Consider the following 21128-nt stretch of genomic DNA (forward strand, 5'->3'; position numbering starts at 1 on the left):
CTCTGTTCTCTTGTTACATTTAATAATACACAGCAGCAAACATATATAATGGCTCCAATACGTAAGGCTCAGGAAGCTGAACAACCAAGTGAATTGGAGGGAAGAAGACTATTGGTGTTTCATCTTCCACAATGCTTTCAATCATTTTTGAAAGAATTTATTTTTTATTTAAAAGATTGAATTTTTTTTTCTTCTAAATCTTATTGTTCTTTATTATTTTATTATTTTGTATTTACTTTTAAATTAATATATTTAAATAAGTAAATGTAAAATAATAATCAACATTAATTTTATAAAAAATTTAAATCTACATATTCTTTTTAAAAAATTATGTTTTTTAATAAAAATATTTATAATATTCTTTGAAAATATATTTAAAATATTTATTATATAATATTATATATATTATTAATTATTTGATATTTAAAAATATTTTCATTAGTTTTAAAGAATTTTTCATTATTTGAAGAACTAAAAAATATTACTCTTTTATTCTTTATCTTTTGATATTTACTTTTTAAAATTAATATTTTAATAAAATAATGAATATTTATTTTTATTGTTAATTATTTAAATAAATTTAAATATTTTTCAATAAAAATTGTATAAATTTTTTTCTATCTTTTTGAAAAGATGACAAATAAAATATTCTATAATATTTAATATCTAATATTCTCTCATATTTTTAATATTTAAAAAATAAAAAACTAAAAAATCTTCTTTACTCTTTTGTCAATTTTCTTCACCATTTAGAATTTTGGAAAATATGACAACAAAAATTACTTTATAATGTAAATTATAAATCACCCATTCTCTTTTATCTTTTTTACCATTTCGAGAATTTTCTGTCATTCCACATTTCTTTTCCCAATTGATGAATTTTTAGTCCTGCATTGTGCCTGTATGCCTTGCCTTGCCCTTCACGTAAGGCATCAAATACGTCACCACTTTACCCGTATTCCTTTTGGAGAGGTGAGCTTCAACAACAAGGGAAACTTTTCTTTAATAAGAATCGAATATGTATGAGTGGGACAAAGAAACCAATCGTCTGATATTAATCGAGGCCTTTTTTACACTGCTCGTAAATCTGCTTGACCATACTTTTGGATTGGTTTTCCTTCACTGAGAGAATGGAAACAACAATAATCACAAATCTGTACAAAGCAGCTGCGTCGGGCGACGTTGCAGCACTGGAGGAGATGGTGCACAAGCAGAAAATTGATATTCTCGCACTTGTTTTCCACGGAGGAAACACTGCTTTACATATATCTGCCTTTCATTGTCGCAGAGAATTCGTGGAAAGGCTTCTGCAGCTCATCAGAGCGCAATCAGATGAAGAAGCCACCAATGAAGACCGACAGCGTAGATTGTTGAGAGCTCAGAGTAAAGAGGGGAACACTGCCTTGCACGAGGCGGTGAAAGGAGGAGATCATGCCCAAATCGTGCAAATGTTAATTGCAGCTGATTCAACGCTCTCAGCCATTCGCAACAAAATGGGCGAGTCTCCCTTCTTCACAGCATCCGCCAGTGGTCGTCTCAATGCACTCAAAAAGTTATTGCCAATCACTGATCCTCTCTGCTACACAAGATCCGACGGCCAGACATGTTTGCACCATGCCTTGTTCTATAAAAAAGATGGTACTATTCAATGCAACCTAGAAGCGGATTTTGTGTTAATTCTGTTTGTAGTATGCCTAATTTAGTTTCAATAATTCTTTCTCATATACCGTTGTCTGTATTCTTTTTCGTGTAGAGGTAGCTGCGGAACTTATAGAAAAAGCTCCTGAGCTTTGCAAATTAGCGGATTCCATTGTGGGTAACACACCACTGCATATTGCTGCGTTACGTGGGTGTAGGAAGAGTATTGTGGAGAAGCTGTTGCAGTGTGATACTTCTTCTTCGTTTAAACAGGACAAAATCAAACAACAGACTGCACTTCACTTAGCAGCCCAACGTGGACATGTAGACGTTGTGAATTGCATACTCAGGTTTGCAGAAGACAGTGTTGAAATAACAGATAAAAATGGTAAAACTGCTCTCCACTGCGCCGTTGAGAATGCTCATGCGGGTGTTGTGAGATGTCTGGTGCATTTCAAAAGGATAATCAACATAGCCGACGAGAATGGGTACACTGCACTCGACATAGCAAATCAAAAGCACGAAGACGAACCATTGTCTCCCTACTTTGCAGTGCGTAAACCTTTTTTTAACTTCCCTTGCAAGTTTACTTTGCTTTCATCAGTATAATTTTATAGGGTAATTCACATAAGCCTTTAAAGCTTTATGATAAAAAACTCCATTGGTGTTGCTGCAGATTCGAAGGTTCCTCCGCAGGAGGAATGCCATCGAGGGAGTGGAGGGGGCAGATCAGAGAAGAGAAATATCAGAGCCATTTCCAAGTGAGGAAAGATATTCGACAACAATAAACAGTCTTTCGGTATGCGCCACATTGGTTGCATCGGTCACATTTCAGGCAGCTTTCAGCCTGCCACCAAATGAGAAGGTTAACAAGATCCTCTCCACCCCTTTATCTCGCCGTGCTTTCCAAAGTTTTGTATTATTGGATTGGCTGGCGTTTTGCATTTCCATCTTAGCAGCGATTCTTTTAGCATACGCAACCTTTTTCCGTCGCCATCGGAGCTTTGTAGTTGGTGTGAGCGCATTTACTTTACCATTGGCCCTGTACATGATGATGTTCTCATTTTCGTTGGGCATATTCCTACAGCTAAGGGATGACTATTATATGTTGGCGGCATACTTCTATTATGCAATGTTTATCTTGGCCCCCAGTACGATGAGTGTAATATTTGTGGTGTTGTATAATGCGCTGGGGTATCGAATCCCGGAGTTCATCCGGGTAGGGCTTTTCGAAATAACATCGTTCGGCGTGTTTAAGCGAATAATCCGCTTTCCCCGGCCCAGTTAGAAGAGATGTTAAAGTGATTTCAACTGAAATGGATTGTTGCGTGTTTGTGTAGCGAATTTTTATATAAAAATGTGCAATTGATATTTTTTTATCTTTACCGATTCCTCCCTGTTCTACTTTTTGATATTGTTTGAGCGATTTAAAATATTTATATAATTATTAATTTATATGTGAAAGTTATTAAAAGTGTTGAATATTAAACAATATAATTACTTTAGGAATATTTTATCTTAGAGTATTAAAAAGAAATTGAATTTAAGTTAAATTAGTTAAATAGTATTGTAGACACCTAAAAATGTCTCATTGATCGCATACTAATTATTCGTCTAATTAATTGAACAATTCTTTAATTATTTGATTAAACTAATTAGTTCTTCTGATTATCGCATTCAACATTGCTAATTATTCAATTTCTATCCTCAAATCAATTTAATCAATTAATCCTTTTCTACATATTAGCGAAATTTTTCTTAGTTAAATAATCTTTATTATTTAATTGAATTCAATTTCTAATGTTTAAATAATTTCATTTAAATTATTTAAATTAATTAATTATTTTTCTAATTCCCCAAATTCTAATTCCAATTAATTCCATCTAATTTCATGTCATTTTCCCCAAATTCGAAATCATATCATTTCACTTAATTTCATTTCTTTCAAATTAACATTTCACCAAATCTGAATTTCAGTTAATTTCATGTGCATTTTAGCATTCGAAAGTCCAAATTCAAATCCAAATTGAAAATGAAAATCAAATTCAATTTTAAAATCCTACAATGCATGCTGAAATCAAATTGATTGATCAAATCAGTTGACTAATCAGTTAACTCCACAATCTCCCATTTTTACTCAAAAGCAACTTTTTATGACTAATCAATCATTTCAGTCTTCTAATCCATCTAATCAGTTATCTTTCAATCAATTTAGTCAACTGACTACTCTATTCAGTCTACTGGTTAATCAATTGAGTTCACTCTCCAATCAATTTTGTTAACAAATCAATCTATTGAGTTCACTGATCAATCAATTTTAGTTGTCTATCAATTAGGACTTGAGTTCAAATTCTCACATCCTTTGTGTTGAAAATCTATAAATTCAATCCCTTTTCTCATTTTCAAGTTAGAATCACAATTTTCAAAGTTATTGTCCATCTTATGGATGAAATCAAGTGCAATACCTGAGAGCCACCTTCACCAACAATATGGAAAAGAGCAATGGAAGCTTCATCACATCAATTAAGAGAGTTTAAATTAGATTTAATTTCATTATGCAATTGATTTGATGTTAATTCATTGTAATTTAGGAGTAATTTGATTAGATTAGAGTTGGTGATTCGCTCTAATAATCTAATTATGTTATTTACGCTTAATTTACCCTTGAATACATTTGGTGAACCTGATGTGAAAAAATTCTAACCTTCATTTTCTGTTTTGATTGATTTTGCAGATCCATAAGTACACAAAAAAGCTGAAATCTGCAATTGATTAGATAGAATTCGCAATTGCGGATATTTGCTATCAAAATCTATTGCAATTGATAGTAAAATCCAGCGTAATTTCTCAAAAAAGGGGAAAAGTTAATTTTTATTTATCGTTTCTTAATTAGTTGATCTTGCGCAGCTAACCCATAATTTTTTTTATTTTTGGCATAAAATGTGTCTAATCTGATGGCAGGAAAGGTGACCTTCAAAATTGCAGGTGCAAGGAGGAAAAGACATCATAAGAGAGCACAAAGAACATACCAAGGGCTACTAAAGGCAAAAAGACAACTTCATGAAATTGAAGAGGGAGAGGAAATTGCTCAATACCATAGAACTATCCATCGATTCCTTACCAAATACAAATTTTATGATGACATTGATGTGTTGGCTCATGTGATTTGGAGTAACATCATTGCAGAATAAACCTCTATTTTTTGTCTTTTACTTTTGTTTATATTCAATTTTTTTGCCACTTAATTGATGAGAAATTGACCTGATAATGCTATGCAATCGCTCAGACATCAATTCACAATTGCTAGCATATTAGTTCACAATTGAGCAGAGGTTAGTTCACAATTGCTTAGTGGGTAATTCATAATTGCCAATTTAAGTTTTCTGCATTCTGTCTTTAGTTTGTTCTGATTCTTATTGGAATTGCTCTTTGGTTGTGAATAGACAAAACTCTGTAGCTGAGAAAAAGATAGGCTAGATAGCCCACCATATGTCTACTAATGTTATTTTCTCTATAGGGTTAGAGTAGAAAATTTATTTTGGTGTTGTTAAAAAGAACAAAGTCAAATTCCTTTTCCTTCTTTCATCATTGCTATGATGGTTAAAATGAACCCCATGCCTTTTTGGAGCAACATCTCCAATAGTTTAGAAAACATTGCAATGAAGGTTTAAAAGGAATCATTGTTCTTCATGTCTTCAAGGTGATAGGTATATGCTCTCCCCTTTTTTGGGTTATAAAAAACCCAGACCCACCGTTTTCATGCTTTATTTCATTTTCTGCATTAGGATAACACCTTTAGAAGGCCTGCCTTCCAAGTAGCCCATAAGGCCAAGTGAGAGGGAATGACCTAAGTGGAAATGACTAAAGCTAAGTAATCCAAGCCACTATAAATAAATGTGTATGTGATGAAAATCATATGCAACGAGTGATACATGTTGTCACAATGATGTTATGCCTGCCTCAGTGCCTATACAATACATTAAAATCTGTAGAGTGTAACCTCTATAGATTGGGAGACCTCCCTCAATGGAGTGTAAAACAATGCTTATTGTGACCACTTGAATGGAACCCTTTCTAAACACCTTAGAAATTAAAAGCCCAATTGAGTCAGTAACCAGACACTTGGATTATCATAGTGCAACGGTGGGGAGGAATCCACCCCCAAGACACTCACCATATATCTCCCAGGATAACGAGCCAATTGAGGAGCAATCTTCTTTGGTCTAATTTCTGGAAAAAGGCAAAAAAATGGGCGCACCCTAGGGTGTGACAGGGCTGTTTGAGCTGACAGAGTATCAAGATGTGGGCTGTGGTAATACTTGTGACCTTTTGACCTTAGGAGAGTCTGATTGATGTGATATCAAATTGCCAAAATACTATCAAAAACAAACTGGGCTCTTGAAAAAAATCTCAACATTCATGATGATTTGAAAAAGTCCTTTAAACAAGCACTCTCTTTGTTTAGTTTAGATTGTTTTCTTTGCTTGCTACCGTGTCTTTGAAACATCAATATCAACAAAATAAAAACATCCACAAAGTCAAGTTTCAACATCAACTTGAGATCAGATTCCTCAACAAAGTCAAGTTTCAATATCAACAAGATCAAAACCCCACAACAAACAATCTTGTCAAGATCAACAAATTAATGAAACATTGCAACAATTCTAGAAGTGGAGAAAACATCTTACATGTTGCAATCTTAGGTCCAAACCAATCAAGCAAACACCATGGGTTGACGTTATGCATTTCATAGGGAAGGTGAAGAATTCATCCCTTCTATTCCTATTCCATCACCATCCATAGAGATCTTAGCTCAACAAATCAATACTTTGTAACAAAAAATAAGAAACATGACTAGTCCTAACAACCATAGGGTTTGGTTAGAAAAAATGATGAGAGAAGTGATAACCATGAGGGAATCAATATCAGGACAACCTTCTTCTTCTTGTGAGACCATTCAAACATGCCAACCTTCGTTCTTCAACAAAATCATTCATACCTTAGTTCAACCAACATTAGAGTCATGTCAACCTTCTGTCAACCCAATATATCAAACATACCAATCATATCGACTCAACATTCAACTTTCTTTCAACCCAACATATCAAACATACCAATCACATCAACCCAACATTCAAACTCCTTTCAACCAAAACCAAAACTCTTTCAATCCAAACCAAACCTTTTTCAACCAAAATCAAACCTCTTTCAACCTAAATCAAATCTCTTTCAACCCAAATCAAAATCCTTTCACCCAAAATCATACTCCTTTCAACCAAAATCAAACCCCTTTCAACCAAAGTCCAAATCAACCATATCTATCCACTATTTCATCATCCCCTGAAGTCACACAAGACCAATCCATGCCATCTCTACCCAATAACACAATCTCCCAAGGGGTATCCATAACACAAATCCAATCTAATTCAATTCATGATTCTGAGGATCCCATTCAAAATCCTTCCTCATCATGCCAAAGTGTTGGAACCTTCCAAAAATCTCCCATGCAAATTCCTTCCCTATGTCAGGAGGACAATCCAAAAACAGAAGAAATCGATCATTAAACAAATCAGGATCAAGAATAAACCCTTCCATCCTACCCAATTTTTGATCAAGATCCCACCAACCAAGAATCTTATGATGATCCCCTCATCCTTTTCTATTCCACTCATAATAAAACCCTTGTTTCTCAAGAGCAAGATGTTCTTTCAAGTCCCATCCAGTATCCAGCTCTCAAGCAAGACCACGATATACCTTCCATCCTTCCTAATAATCTCTTTCCAAGTCAAGATCAAAGAATCCCTTCACCTTCATGTCCTAAACAAGATCCCATTATTTCTCCAGATTCTAATCAATATCCCTCCATCCCTACATTTTCATGTCATAATCCTCCATTTCTCTCAAAATATTACCTCTCAAATGAATCTACCATTTCTCTCACAAGATTCCCTCATGATCCCAATGCCTCTACACAAGTTGTTCATGAACCCTTATTAAGGAAATCACCAATCTAGATCATACTACACATGATAGCTTGTCAACGATTGTATGTGCACCATCATCAAATGCCAATGTGGTGACAGAAACAAACATAGCACCAGCCAATGAGATTGACACCTAGTTGGCTTCATCATCCTCTTCAAGTGCATCAATAAAAACAGGCATATCACCTGCTCATGTGACAACTTCGAAACCAAAATCTATTTGTCTCATACACCCACACTTGAAAGACTGGGGGCAAGAAGATCTACCACAACTAGATTGGTTTGAAAATAAGGAGGCTATAGCAAAAAGTGTACATGGAACACACCCAAATGAGTCCTTATATCCTATTGAAAAAGGCAAATTCATCCAACTCTTCAAACAAAGACCAATGAATTATCTACACAAATTTTATACCAACTCAATAACAACATGCACCTAAAAAGATATTACATCTAAAGGTGGGTTCATTTCAATTTTCACTACTGCATTTACATATTTCTTTATTGCATTGCATTTCTTCATTTTAGAGTACATCATAGTTGCTTGTATATCACTATTGTCTAACATATAGCTGCATATCATTATTGCTTTCTCTTATAGTTGCATCAATAAAAACATGATGATTGTCTAAGTCATTCACCTATCTTTACTGAAAGGAACAAAGGTTGCCTCATTTCCTAGATACTTGTTCATGAAGTCTTTAGGATGCCTTTAGTCATTTATCTTCAATGTCACCTTGTGATTGATCTTTATCCATGGTTGAGTAGAAGTTTCACTATCAAGTATTGTTACCCAAAATCTATGAATTGCTATATCTCACATATTCATCAATAGCTCTAAGTCATTACAGATACCTAGTTGGTCATGTGGCTAGTGAAAAATCCAAAGTTCTACTTTAGCGTCACTGTAATTGTCATACCCAAGAAGGTTTCATTACTTACAAGTCAAGGCAAAAAATAGAAATAAAAGAAAAAGTGTTATGCCAAAATCAATATCAAAACATCAAGGCAAAAGAGAAAAGATATATAACTGAAATATCATACATACAAGTGCAATAAAAGATTGACTAAGGGAACATGCAAATAAATCCATCAGGGCTATGGATGCTTGCTAGCAATGGAGCAATATTTGAGAGATTGCAGTCCATAACCTCGTCGGAGCCCTAAAATCTTGCTGGTAGCGAGGCTCTATCCAGGGTGCTTTTGAAGTTAGAATAACCTACGTAGCTAGTCACATAGGATTCCAAGGGTCTTTGATGGTTATAAGAGTCAGAATAAATTCAATTGCACACACATGGGCAAAAAAAGATCAAAGTTTCAAGAATTGATGGAGAAGTTTTCCACAGCTTCATTCATAAATCTTAGTTACATAGTGTGTTAGGTTGGATGGTCTAAGGTTTTCTGAGAACGGATTGAACTCCTATCTCTGAAATGTTTCCTACCTTTGATTCAATTAGTGCGTTTCAGAATGAAGAACGCACACAATCATCTGTGTTCGAACAAGAAATGCATCTTCATCTTGCATACTGCATTAGCATACCTCATGTTAAAATTCATTGTCTCCATGTGCATGTTATAGGTCATCATGTCATCATAGGTCTGCATACTTGGGGGCATAACTAAAAATCTGAAAAAAATAAAAAAATAAAAAAATGTCATGAAAAAAATCCCCAAAAAAATAAAAAATAAAAATCCAAACAAATCGAAAAACCAAAAATACAAAAAACATTCACAAAAATGTCATGAAAAAATCTAAGAAAATCAGAAAATATCATGAAAAAAATTAAAAATCACAAAATGTCTTGAAAAAAGCAACAAAAAATCAAAAATCAAAAATCAAATCCAAAAAATCCAAAATCCAAAACTGAAAAATCAAAGCAAGAAACCATAGACCATCCGTCAAATCAAATCAATAACACACAAACTCTCAAAGTCTACAATCAAACTGATCACATGTCTTGTTAATCAATCTATCGATCAAACTTTATCAAACATGTCTTATACAAGGAAGGGTACACTCAAAACCAAACATATCGGTCTTATATGGGGTACTCACTCTTTGAAACCAGACATTCCTATCAATGCTTACAGAAATAAAAACAATGACATAGATTAGTACGACTGCTAGATTTTGTCCAAGTTAGTCTTATCTTTATCAATTAATGGCAGGTCATGTTTCAAAAAAATTCAAAAAAATCAATCAAAAACATCAACATACCAAAAACATTTGAAAACCATAAAAATACCAAAACATTCAGATAAAGTCCCGAAAAAATTTAAAATATAAAAAACATCAAAATCACAACAAAACCATTCAAATACGATCCTCAAAAAAGCACAAAAACATTGAGAAAATACCCAAAACCCTAAACATCGAAAAAATCTCCAAAAACAAACTAAAAATCGAAAAACATAAAAAACTTGCAATAACATGTCTCGCAAGAATCAAATATCCTAGCAACTATCCAACAAACACTTCACATGAAGTTCACAAAGGATATAACTATTTTAAGCCAAACATCTGCAATCAAATTGAACAAGTCTTATCAATTGTATCAACTATCCATATCAACGTGATCATTATCTTGTCTTAAACAGAAGAGGATACACTTGAAACCAGACTTGATCATCTATCTTTGTCTTATATAGGATTTATCCTTCCTGAAACTAGACATGATCTCTTATCTTTGTCTTATACAAAATTTATCCTTCTTGAAACCATACATGATCATCTATCTTTTTTTATACAAGATTTATCCTTCCTGAAACCAGACGTGCTCATCTATCTTTGTCTTATACATGATGTATCCTTCCTGAAACCAACCATGATCATCTATCTTTGTCTTATACAGGATGTATCCTTCCTGAAACCATACAGATCAATCTTATACAGGATGTATCCTTCCTAAAACCAGACATTTTGATCATTTTTGTCTTATATAGGATGTGTCCTTCCTGAAACCAGACCTTATCTTTATTAGATCAATCAGATTAATCCTATCAATCCTATTAATCTTCTCAATCCAATCCTATCAAATCAATCAATCTACAAATCACTTCAACCATTTCTTTTCTATGATCAAACTCATTTGCATCATCAAGTCAACCATTCTTCCATCTTTCATCTAACATTCTTCTTTCGAGAGATCATTCATGCCTTCAATACACAAACAATCTCTTGAGGGGGTATTATACCCTAGCATACTGGGGTAGAAATTTTTTTTTCGTTCTTTGAAATAATGTTGTTTCGACATTGTGTCAAAGAGAGGCAAATGTAGACACCTAAAAAATGTCTCATTCATCACATACTAATTATTTGTTTAATTAATTAATTAACTCTTTATTATTTGATTAAACTAATTAGTTTTTCTGATTATCACATTCAACATTGCTAATTATTCAATTTCTATCCTTAAATCAATTTAATTAATTAATCCTCTTCTGCAAATTAATTATTTAATTAATCGCGACATTTTCCTTATTTAAATAATTTTTATTATTTAATTAAATTCCATTTATAATGTTTAAATAATTTTATTTAAATTATTTAATTATTCTTCTAATTCCCCAAATTCTAATTCCAACTAATACCATCTAATATCATGTCATTTTCCCCAAATTCGAATTTCATATCATTTCATTTCTTCCAAATTAACATTTCACCAAATCTAAATTTCAGTTAATTTCATGTGCATTTCAGAATTCGAAAGTCCGAATTCAAATCCAAATTCAAAATGAAAACCAAATTCAATTTCAAAATCCTACAACACATGTTGAAATCAAATTGATTGATCAAATTAGTTGACTAATCAGTTAACTCAGTTAACTCCTCAATCTCCCATTTTCACTCAAAATCATCTTTTTATGAATAATCAATCATTTCAGTCTTCTAATCCATCTAATCAGTTATCTCTCAATCAATTTAGTCAACTGACTAGTCTATTCAGTCTACTGGTTAATCCATTGAGTTCACTCTCCAATCTATTGAGTTCACTCTCCAATAATTTATGTTAACAAATCAATCTATTGAGTTCATTGGTCAATCAATTTTAGTTGTCTATCAATCAGGACTTGAGTTCAAATTCTCACCTCCTTTGTTTTGAAAATCTATAAATTCAATCCCTTTTCTCATTTTCAAGCTAGAATCACAGTCTTTATAGTTATTGTCCATCTTATGCACAAAATCAAGTGCAATACTTGAGAGCCACCTATACCAACAATATGGAGAAGAGTAATGGAATCTTCATCACATCAATTGAGGGAGTTTAAATTAGATTTAATTTCATTATGCAATTGATTTGATGTTATTTCATTGTAATTTAGGAGTAATTTGATTATATTAGAGTTGGTGATTCGTTATGATAATCTAATTATGTTATTTATGCTTAATTTACCCCTGAATACAAGTATTTATATATTTTCATTTTTTTTTATAATTATAAAGTTTGTTTAGTCAATGGAGTTAATCTAGTTGAATCTAATTCTTATGAAGGAACAATTTGTTAAAAGTATTTTAAATACTATCAATATTTAACAATCAATAAAGAATAGAGAATATAATAAATTGTGCAACAAATGAGTATGGGACAATAGATGATTATGTCTCAAGGATTATTGCTATATAGCATAAAATTGATCCATAGTCATAGAATAGTCTCTCTAGCAGCTAAAGAATCCACTTGTAAAGAATAAACATAATGAGTGCATCTACTTTTATGTATCTAGCTAAGTGGAATCAAATGTTGCATCAAATTTATACTTTATTGTTCCAAATGTTAAGTACGATAATTGTCTCATTTTGATTCTAAATTTAGGATTATAATTATTCAGTTTTACATCTAAATTCCATTTGTTATCACTTTAATCTAATATTTTTTAGTGATAAGTTGAACAAATTTATTTAATTAACCTAGATTAAAATATAAGGGAAAGGTTAATGTATCCATTACATTTTTGGTGAAACCATCCATTCTTACATTCCATAGGGTTTGATCTTAAGAGTATAATCCTTTCTTTTTCTTAAATATATTTATTTTGAATTACTTTAGACATTTTCACTCATTTTTTAGGTTTCTTATTCAGGAACACATGATTTGTATATCTTGCAAAAGATTTGAGTATATATATAAGGAGCTATAGAGAGAGAGAGCTAAAGAGATGAAAAATGGAGAGTGCAGGAGATAGACAAATAGAGATGGAGAGAGAAGTAGGGAGAGATAGACATATATGAGAAGAGAATGAGAGATATATAGAGATATAGAGGAAGAGAAAGGGAGATAAAGGTAGAGATAAATAGATAGTTAGGTGTTGGCATTATGTTGTCATTAATGTCAACGGTATGGAATGGTCATCGGTGAGTAGGTAGTGGTGACCATTATGGGTGAAGTATGTAATGATGTCAACCGGTATGAAGGATAGAGTGTGTAAGTAGACAAAAAAGGCATGTTACCGGTACACATGAAGTGCAACATCTATCGGTAAAGCAAGACCACCGATAAGCAAGCAAATAAGAAAAGAAGAACAAAGGGATGTGATCATTGATAAACAAGAGAAGTATAATAAATTCAGTAAATGGATTCAGTGGATGGACCAACATGTTTGATGGAAGGCCAAGTTGATCCACCAACAACGAAGGGGTCAGCAAGTATGAAGGTCCACTAGTAAAGTTAGGTTATATTGGTAAAGTGAGTTGAACCAGTAGTGAGTCTTGGTCGGTGAAGGATGTCAAATAGACTTTGTAGTCTGAGTAGAGGTGGATGTTGACAAGGATGATAGGTGGACACTAGGTGGCGAGCACATAGAGGTCGGTGAAGTATTCATTGACGTAGTTGTTTGACTAGCAGGTCGACATTAATGAAGAACCCACAAATTGTGGGTTGATGGCAGGATGTTGTAGCTTGAGGGAGACAAAGTGGCAAGGTGATTGAACTAACCTTGCAAGACGATCTGATCCTTGTACTCGTTGGCTAAAGGAAACATCCAAGCCATTAAAGGTGACTGATAGAGAAAAATAAAAAAGAATGTTGCAGACATCTAAAAATAGAAAACGTGCATTGAAAGGCAAGGATATGATGGTGCTGTTTGATATGATGCATATCATCTTCCCAGAAAAGCAGATCCAATAAGATTGGATACGAATTGAGTTGGTAGAGGAAAACACTAGCACGCTACCATTTGAATGTTGCTTTTGGCGGGAACCCTCACATATAAATATGTGAACTTGAGACTGAAGATGATGATGTTGGATGTGAGTTGAGAGGAAGAAGAGAGCTTGAGCAATAAAAGAGACTATTTGCTTGAGATTTCTTTACAGAGAGTCAAAGTGTGGAGTTAGCAGGCTGAACTAGTGTGAGGCTCTAACTGACAGAGATAGAACAACCGGTAAACTGTTATAGTCGTAACAGTCAAGCGTACAGGTAAGGAGTAAATGGTTAGGAAAGAATCCAAGTGTGACACTGTGAAGGGTGAGGTTTAGAAAAAGAGAAGAAAGGCTGGAAGTAACTGGTAAGTGACCAGAGAGAGAAATCTGATAACTGGTAGTGGAAGAACTAGTGAAGAAGAGGAGGTTGATAACCGATAGACATCAGTTGATCAGGTGTTGCAGAAGTCATTTGCAACTAGGTGCTATCATTGCATTAAAATTGTATTTCATTATATTATATTGAGTTGGTGCTTGGTGTAGGAGTTGGTGCTCCTTGGGTTGGTTCCCTAAATCAGTAGGGGTTGGTGCCCTAAATCATTGTAACTTTTTGTTTTATTGTGAGGTTGGATTAGATAAGAAGACTCCAACATCATTTCTCATGGGAGTTTTTCCCATATTGGGTTTTCCTTGTACATCTGGTGTTGTGGGTTATGCATTTGTGTGTTTATCTCTTTTGATATCCTCTCATATCTTACCAGTTTGATTGATTAATGGTTAGGTTGTTAACTGGTACTCAAGGCTTGGTTTAAAGAGAAAATATTTTTAGCAACCACTGATTCACCTCCCTCTCAGTGGTACATTGTGTTCAATAGTAGGGAGATATGGAGGGAATGGGGAAGATATAAAGAGATAGAGGGATAGAGAGAAGTTGAGATATATGTATACAAAGAGATAGAGAGTGAAGGAGTGAGCAATAGAGAGAGAGAAATAAAGATATAGATATGTTCTACGAGAGATATGGAGTTAATAAGAGATAGAGCTATAGGTGGAGATAATAATATATAGATAGAGAGGGGGGGATATATGGAGATGGAGATAGAGGCCCGAGGAAGAGTGAGAGAGGAAGAAGGTGGAAAAACAAGTAATAGGGAGAAAGGTTTATAGAGAGGAAGAGAGGCAGAGTGAGATAGATATATGGAGGAAGAAAAATAGTGTGTTTATGCACTAGAGAGAGAAAAAGTGAAGAGATATAAAAAGAGTGAGTGATGAGGACAGAGGGAGATAAAGGGATAGAAATGCCAAACAACAAAAGATTGAAAAAAGGATAAAGAAGATTATTTTGAAATGATAAAAAACACAAGGAAAGTAGAAGTATGAGGTGATTTATAATTTACACCAAAGAATATATCTCTCTTCCTCTATAGATCTCTCTATATATTCCTCTCTATCTCTCCCTCTCTACCACCCTACCTTTCTATCTTTCTATCTTTATCTCTCCCTTTCCCTCTCTCTCTCTCTCTATCCCCTCCCCCCCCCCCCCCGCCTCTCTCTCTCTCTCTCTCTCTCTATATATATATATATATATATATATATATGAGTAAAAGCATAAAATTGTGTCACATTTCAGGCCAACTTATCAACACAAGTCCATTTAAGTAATTCTAACTATATATATATATATGAGTAAAGCATAAAATTGTGTCACATTTCAAGCCGACTTATCAAGAAAAGTCCATTTAAGTAATTCTAACTAAAAATTAATTTTAGTGAAACATATGGTCTATAGAGATTCATTATAGCTATCTTATATATGAGACACAACTTTTTCAATTAGAAACGTATATTTTATACGACTTTGGGTCTAATTGCCATTTTTAAATTTTTTTTTGAAAAAATCGATGTTTCAAGAACTCCTACTCTTATAAATATATTTTTTTGAAATGTAAAAATACCCTTTTATAGATCTACAAGTGATTTTTTCAATATATATATATATATATATATAAATTAGTTTTTATATTTAATATTTTAATTTTTATCGAAAGTAGGTCATCAACACTAAAATATAAGGTTGATTATCTTGTAAAGGAAAAATACTAAAATTTATTTAAAATCTTTGAAAAAAATGATGCATTAGAGAAAAAAGTCTATGTCAAGATGATATAATTATTCTTTAATTTGGATAAATAATTAAGAAAAAAGGTGACGTTGTGTGGAAAGACTTATATATTAGTACATGCAACTTTTAAAGTTTATTGAAAGATATATATACATAAAAAATAGTAAAAAATATATTTTTGCACTAAAGTTTCAAGTTATTAATATACAAAAAATAATTGAATAAAAAAAGGTCAAATTCACTATATAAAGTGTGACGCCTCATGTAATTTCAATTTCAGTATTTTATCAACAACTAAATTATAGTGTTTACTTTATAAAAAAGTATATTCAAATAATTTTTTTAAAAATTACAAACATAAAATAAACAAAAATATATACATTTTATTAGTTAACATCATTTCAAAATTAAAATCATATATTTCACTTTCTATTGATTCAATTTAAAAAGTTGAATCAACATTAACCATTTTCTTTATAAAAGTGTGACACAACTTTGTGCTTTTACCCACACCCACACACACACACACACACACACACACACACAGATACATACATACATACATACATACATACATACATACATACATAAATAAGCTTAGGTTCGCCCGATCCACGTGGCTTGCGGGCGGTTGCGTACATCCCTAAAGGACTTGTCTCGCCTTAGCTCGCCCATTCCCAACCCCAACTTGGCAGTAAGTAAGACCAAGGTAAGGTGGGTTGGGTGTTGGGATGGGTGATGAGGATACTTCTAGAGTATATATATATATATATATATAGCTCTATCTCTATTTAGTTATCTCTCTATCTCCCTCTACCACTATACCTCTCCCTCTCTATATATATCACTTCATATCTCTATCTCTATCTTTACCCTTCCATCTCTCCTTCTCCCAAAATTTATTTCTCTCTTCCATTTATATCTATTCCTCTCTCCCCCCTCTCTTTGTCTCTTCATATCTCTCTCCTCTCCATCTTATTCTCCTTTTACTCCATCTCTATCTCCATATCTATCTTGTTCTCTATCTCTATCTATATATCCATCTCTCTCCTTCTCTTTCCCCTTCTATCTCTCCCTCTTTTCTATCTCCCTCTCTCACTCTCCCTATAACCCCACTACAAAAATGAGCATGTTCGTAATGAAACTTGATTATTTTCTTGATTCAAAGGTTTTGTTCCAATAATGATTGGATCCTTGTAAGTGGATGCATAATTGATTTGAATCTATCACTTGTCCACTAAGACCTTTCTTGCACAAACATAATGGCCAACTAATTGACCTCATGTACTACCAAAATTTATGTAAAAAATAGACCAATTTTTTTTCTAATTATCTTTCCACACCTCTTTGGCATACCCACTACACACCAAGGTGCACCAAGGTGCAATTTATAGTATTTATATCTATTTTTTTAATTTTATATGTTTATTTTAATTTAATTTAATAATCATTCAAAAGTTAGAATTTAGTTTAATTTAAGAATATTAAATAATTTTCTTACAAAAAAGGATAAAATCAATCGAGTAATAATTACTTATTCATATTTTGGATGTATTAATATTTTATCAATGTTTTGATGACCTAGGCACAAATTCTACACATAAAGCTCTTACAAGAGTTATTCCCATTGTAACATGAAATCCTTATTAGGGTAAATGGAAAATTAACGCTAGAGTTACTAGAAAGACTCAACTTCACCATTTCAACAACACAAAAGGAGATGATTTTTTTTAGTTTTGAACTACTTGATTCTAATGGTGTTGAAACAAGAGTAATATATTTTAATGCTATTATAGAATAATTCTATGATCACATAAATATTGACATAGTACTTAAGATCATAAATGGTATCCTCAAACATACACAAAACAATTTTAACCATTGAAAGAATGATTGAGAAACTTTCTTACAAAATGATTCCATAGTTTAGTTTTGTTTGAAGGAGGGTAACTTGATATCGAAGAAACACTTCAATTGTAGACCAATAAGTTAACTTGAGAAAATGGAAATAAAATATGTGGTTGATATCATTGTTTTTGTTTAATCAATCGATTCAATGAACACAAAATTTAGAAAGAATGCCACACAAACTCATAAATTAACTCTCCAAGTCAAAGACATGTTAGGATGTATAGTGGAGTTGACCATGTGGGGTGGTTTTCACAAAAAGCAAGTGGAACAACTTCAATGACTATGTGATTTAAGAACTTGTCCCATTCTTTCTCTCAAGACTTGATGGATTAGTGATTTTAGTGGAATATCTATGAGAACAATAAACACAACCCAAATTATTATAAATCTAGATCTTCCAGAGTCACAATAACTAAGATCTTGGTTTGATGCAATAGGGAAGAATATCACTTCTCATTATATTATAAAAGAAATATCTTCTCTTACACAAGCTATAATGTTTAGAACCATTGCACAAATATTTCATTAAGCTAGACAATTTCTATTACACGACTTGTCCATAAAATATTGATGTTAGGTAGTGCAAAAAGAAGGTGAGCAATAATGGAAATAGTAATTTTTATTGTGAAAGATGTCATAAGAGTTTCCCTAAATGTGATTATAAATATATGGTTTAATGCAAAGTGCAAGACCATACTAATTTTACTTGGGTTACTGCTTTTGAAGAGGTGGGATAACAAATAATGGGTGTTATAGAAAAGGAATTAAACTGATTGAATAAAAGAGAACAAGATAATATCAAGTTTGAAAACATTATACCAAAAATCTTTTTCAATAAAATACATATTTAAAATTCAAGTGAAATAAAAGACTTATACTGATGAAAAAAGGATTAAATGTATATTACTAAGAATAGAAAAAAAGATTATTCATCTAAAAGAAAAGTTTTATTAGATTCTATTTCTAAACTGTAGGTTTTACTACATTCAATTTCTTGAATGTATATCTATCCTTTAAATAAGGTTTCAATTTTTTATCAATTGATCAATGCAATATGATCCTTATATCTATCTTGTAAATAATGCTTCAATTTCTTATCAATTGATCAATGCAATATGATCCTTATGTCTTTTTTAATTATTTTAAATAGTAATCTTGTCATTTGTAAATATTTATGAATGCTATTTAGATTTTTAAAATTTAATCTCTCAACATAGATTCTACATAAATTTTATTTATTAAATATTTTTTTTATTGGATGATGAAGAAGAAATCAAATACAAGAGTAGTTCATAAGAGCAGATCAATGATTTCTGAAAAGAAACAATTTAAAGCAGCGATATCGTCCAACTAGAAAGTTACAAGCATCAAGATACCACTAACAACTTCAATGTTTAGTGAACACAACTTAGCCTATCCCTTTAACAAAAATAATAATAACTTGTTGGAAATGCTGAAGCCGATGAAATAAGGTTACAACTTGGTGACATAATACATAGAAAATTAGCTAAAACCAACATCCCACTAATAAGCTACATCAGTCACAACAACTTGAAATCATCAACTAAGAGCACAAACTTAGCTAAGGAACTCTCCATTGTAACAAGTTGAACAAAAAGATAAAGATGCAACAACAAGAAAGAGAAGATTACAGCTAGATCACTGACATTGAAAGCTGCAAGAAGGATTAAACACCTCCCCTTTCCATATCTTCAGGGTCTCCATCAATGTCTAGTTACCTGAATAGTCTCAAGGTGAAACCTTATGCCTGAGATGAGAAAAAATATCTTCCGCTTGTACCTTGACAACATTGTCTTGGTCCTTTAAAGAGTTGAGTATGAGCATCATTTGAGTTATGAGGCTGCAACATATGGTCTAGATTTCAATCTCCCCAAAAGAAAAGGGGTGAGAAAGAGCAACCAAGCATCTAACTTTCTAAATGTGCTTGATTATGGTTAACCAGCAAGAGCTAGATATCAAGTTGTGCGCCTTGTTAGGATTCCCAAAGATACTGAGGGGGGGGGGGGGGGGGGTGTGAATTAGTATCTAACTGGTAAATATATTTTTTGACCTTATTAAATATATTGCATTCCAAAACAGTGTACCGGTAAACAAGAATTAATGCAGTAAATATGAACAATAAACACAACATAGAAAGCACACCACAACACAAGATTTTTGGCAAGGAAACCCGGTGTGGGAAAAACCTCGGTGGGATTTGTGACCCACAATATTCACTCACTGGCCAATGAATGGATATTACTTACAATAGGTGGTGTCTGCACATGCAGGAAGGCCAACTACCTAGAGCTTACTGCTCAATTACAAAAGGAAGTCTCACCGACTTACAAAATGGATTATGGAAATGCAATGTGATGTACTGCTACAAAAAACATCTTCTATACCAGGTTTTGTATTAGTTTAAGCTCATACGACAACCATAAACCTTACTCCAAAGTCTACCTTAATATTCGCTCATCATATCATTCCTTAATATTCGCTCATCATATCATCCTATCATCTATGTGTATCTCTTACCTTACAAAATGGTCTACAAGATCTCATACCTATATATGAGTCTTATTACAATATGCCATGTCGGCTTACAAAAAGATATTACAATTAAATACAATATACAATAATCAAAATCCTATCGGCTAGGGTGTCGGTAATCATCTTTGTCGCTGCTGGTGAACTATCTGCCGGTGCTGGTGTCTACCAGTGCCATAGGATTGCAAGGTTGCCATCAATGACAATATCTTCAATCACCTACAATTCCATTGGAGTGTGCAATGCCAACATGCCTTTGAGGATCCAAGAAGAGCATCTTTCGAAGATGAGGGAAAGTGGAAAAGGAAAGCTAAGGAAGCAAATAACTCATTCCATAGCTTTTTAACATGAGGACAAAACCAAAAGCAATGCTTGAACACTTCGATCGTACCACAAAAAAGATAGGAGGTGGGAGGGGAGGGGGGCAGCAGGGGTTTTGAGGAATTTAAGGCAGAGTCCAATAGGGATTTTCAAATGAAAAAGCTTCCATGCAGTGAGTTAGGATTGGGGATTAGCTTTAGCTTTCTAGATTTGCAGGCTGAGTTTGTTCCAACTGGTTCATTTAAGCTTGCATCTCCAAATAGAATTAAGTCTACAAGATATGAGCATATCAGGCACAAGTTGCTTATAAAGAGTTCTAATAGGAAAGAATATAAGGTTGCTACCATTAGGCCACCTCTAGTCTTTGAGAAAGCAAGAATGACTATTAGAAGAAATTAAAATAGTAAGATCAAGGATCTCAATATTTGAACTTCCATCACCGCAAACTTACGTCTATAGTTTA

At 33.0% G+C, this 21128-nt stretch overlaps 1 protein-coding gene across 1 annotated transcript; it reads left to right on the plus strand.

Annotated features, from left to right (window-relative positions):
* The first annotated feature begins 1052 nt into the window (after positions 1 to 1052).
* Positions 1053 to 3017, plus strand: LOC131032146 (uncharacterized). Its single transcript, XM_057963074.2, has 3 exons — positions 1053 to 1638; positions 1754 to 2190; positions 2315 to 3017. The coding sequence occupies exons 1-3, from the start codon at positions 1131 to 1133 to the stop codon at positions 2924 to 2926; spliced, it is 1557 nt and encodes a 518-aa protein (XP_057819057.2). The 5' UTR covers positions 1053 to 1130; the 3' UTR covers positions 2927 to 3017.
* The last annotated feature ends 18111 nt before the right edge of the window (positions 3018 to 21128 follow it).

Source organism: Cryptomeria japonica, chromosome 4 (genome assembly GCF_030272615.1).
Source record: "Cryptomeria japonica chromosome 4, Sugi_1.0, whole genome shotgun sequence".
Classification (NCBI taxonomy): domain Eukaryota; kingdom Viridiplantae; phylum Streptophyta; class Pinopsida; order Cupressales; family Cupressaceae; genus Cryptomeria; species Cryptomeria japonica.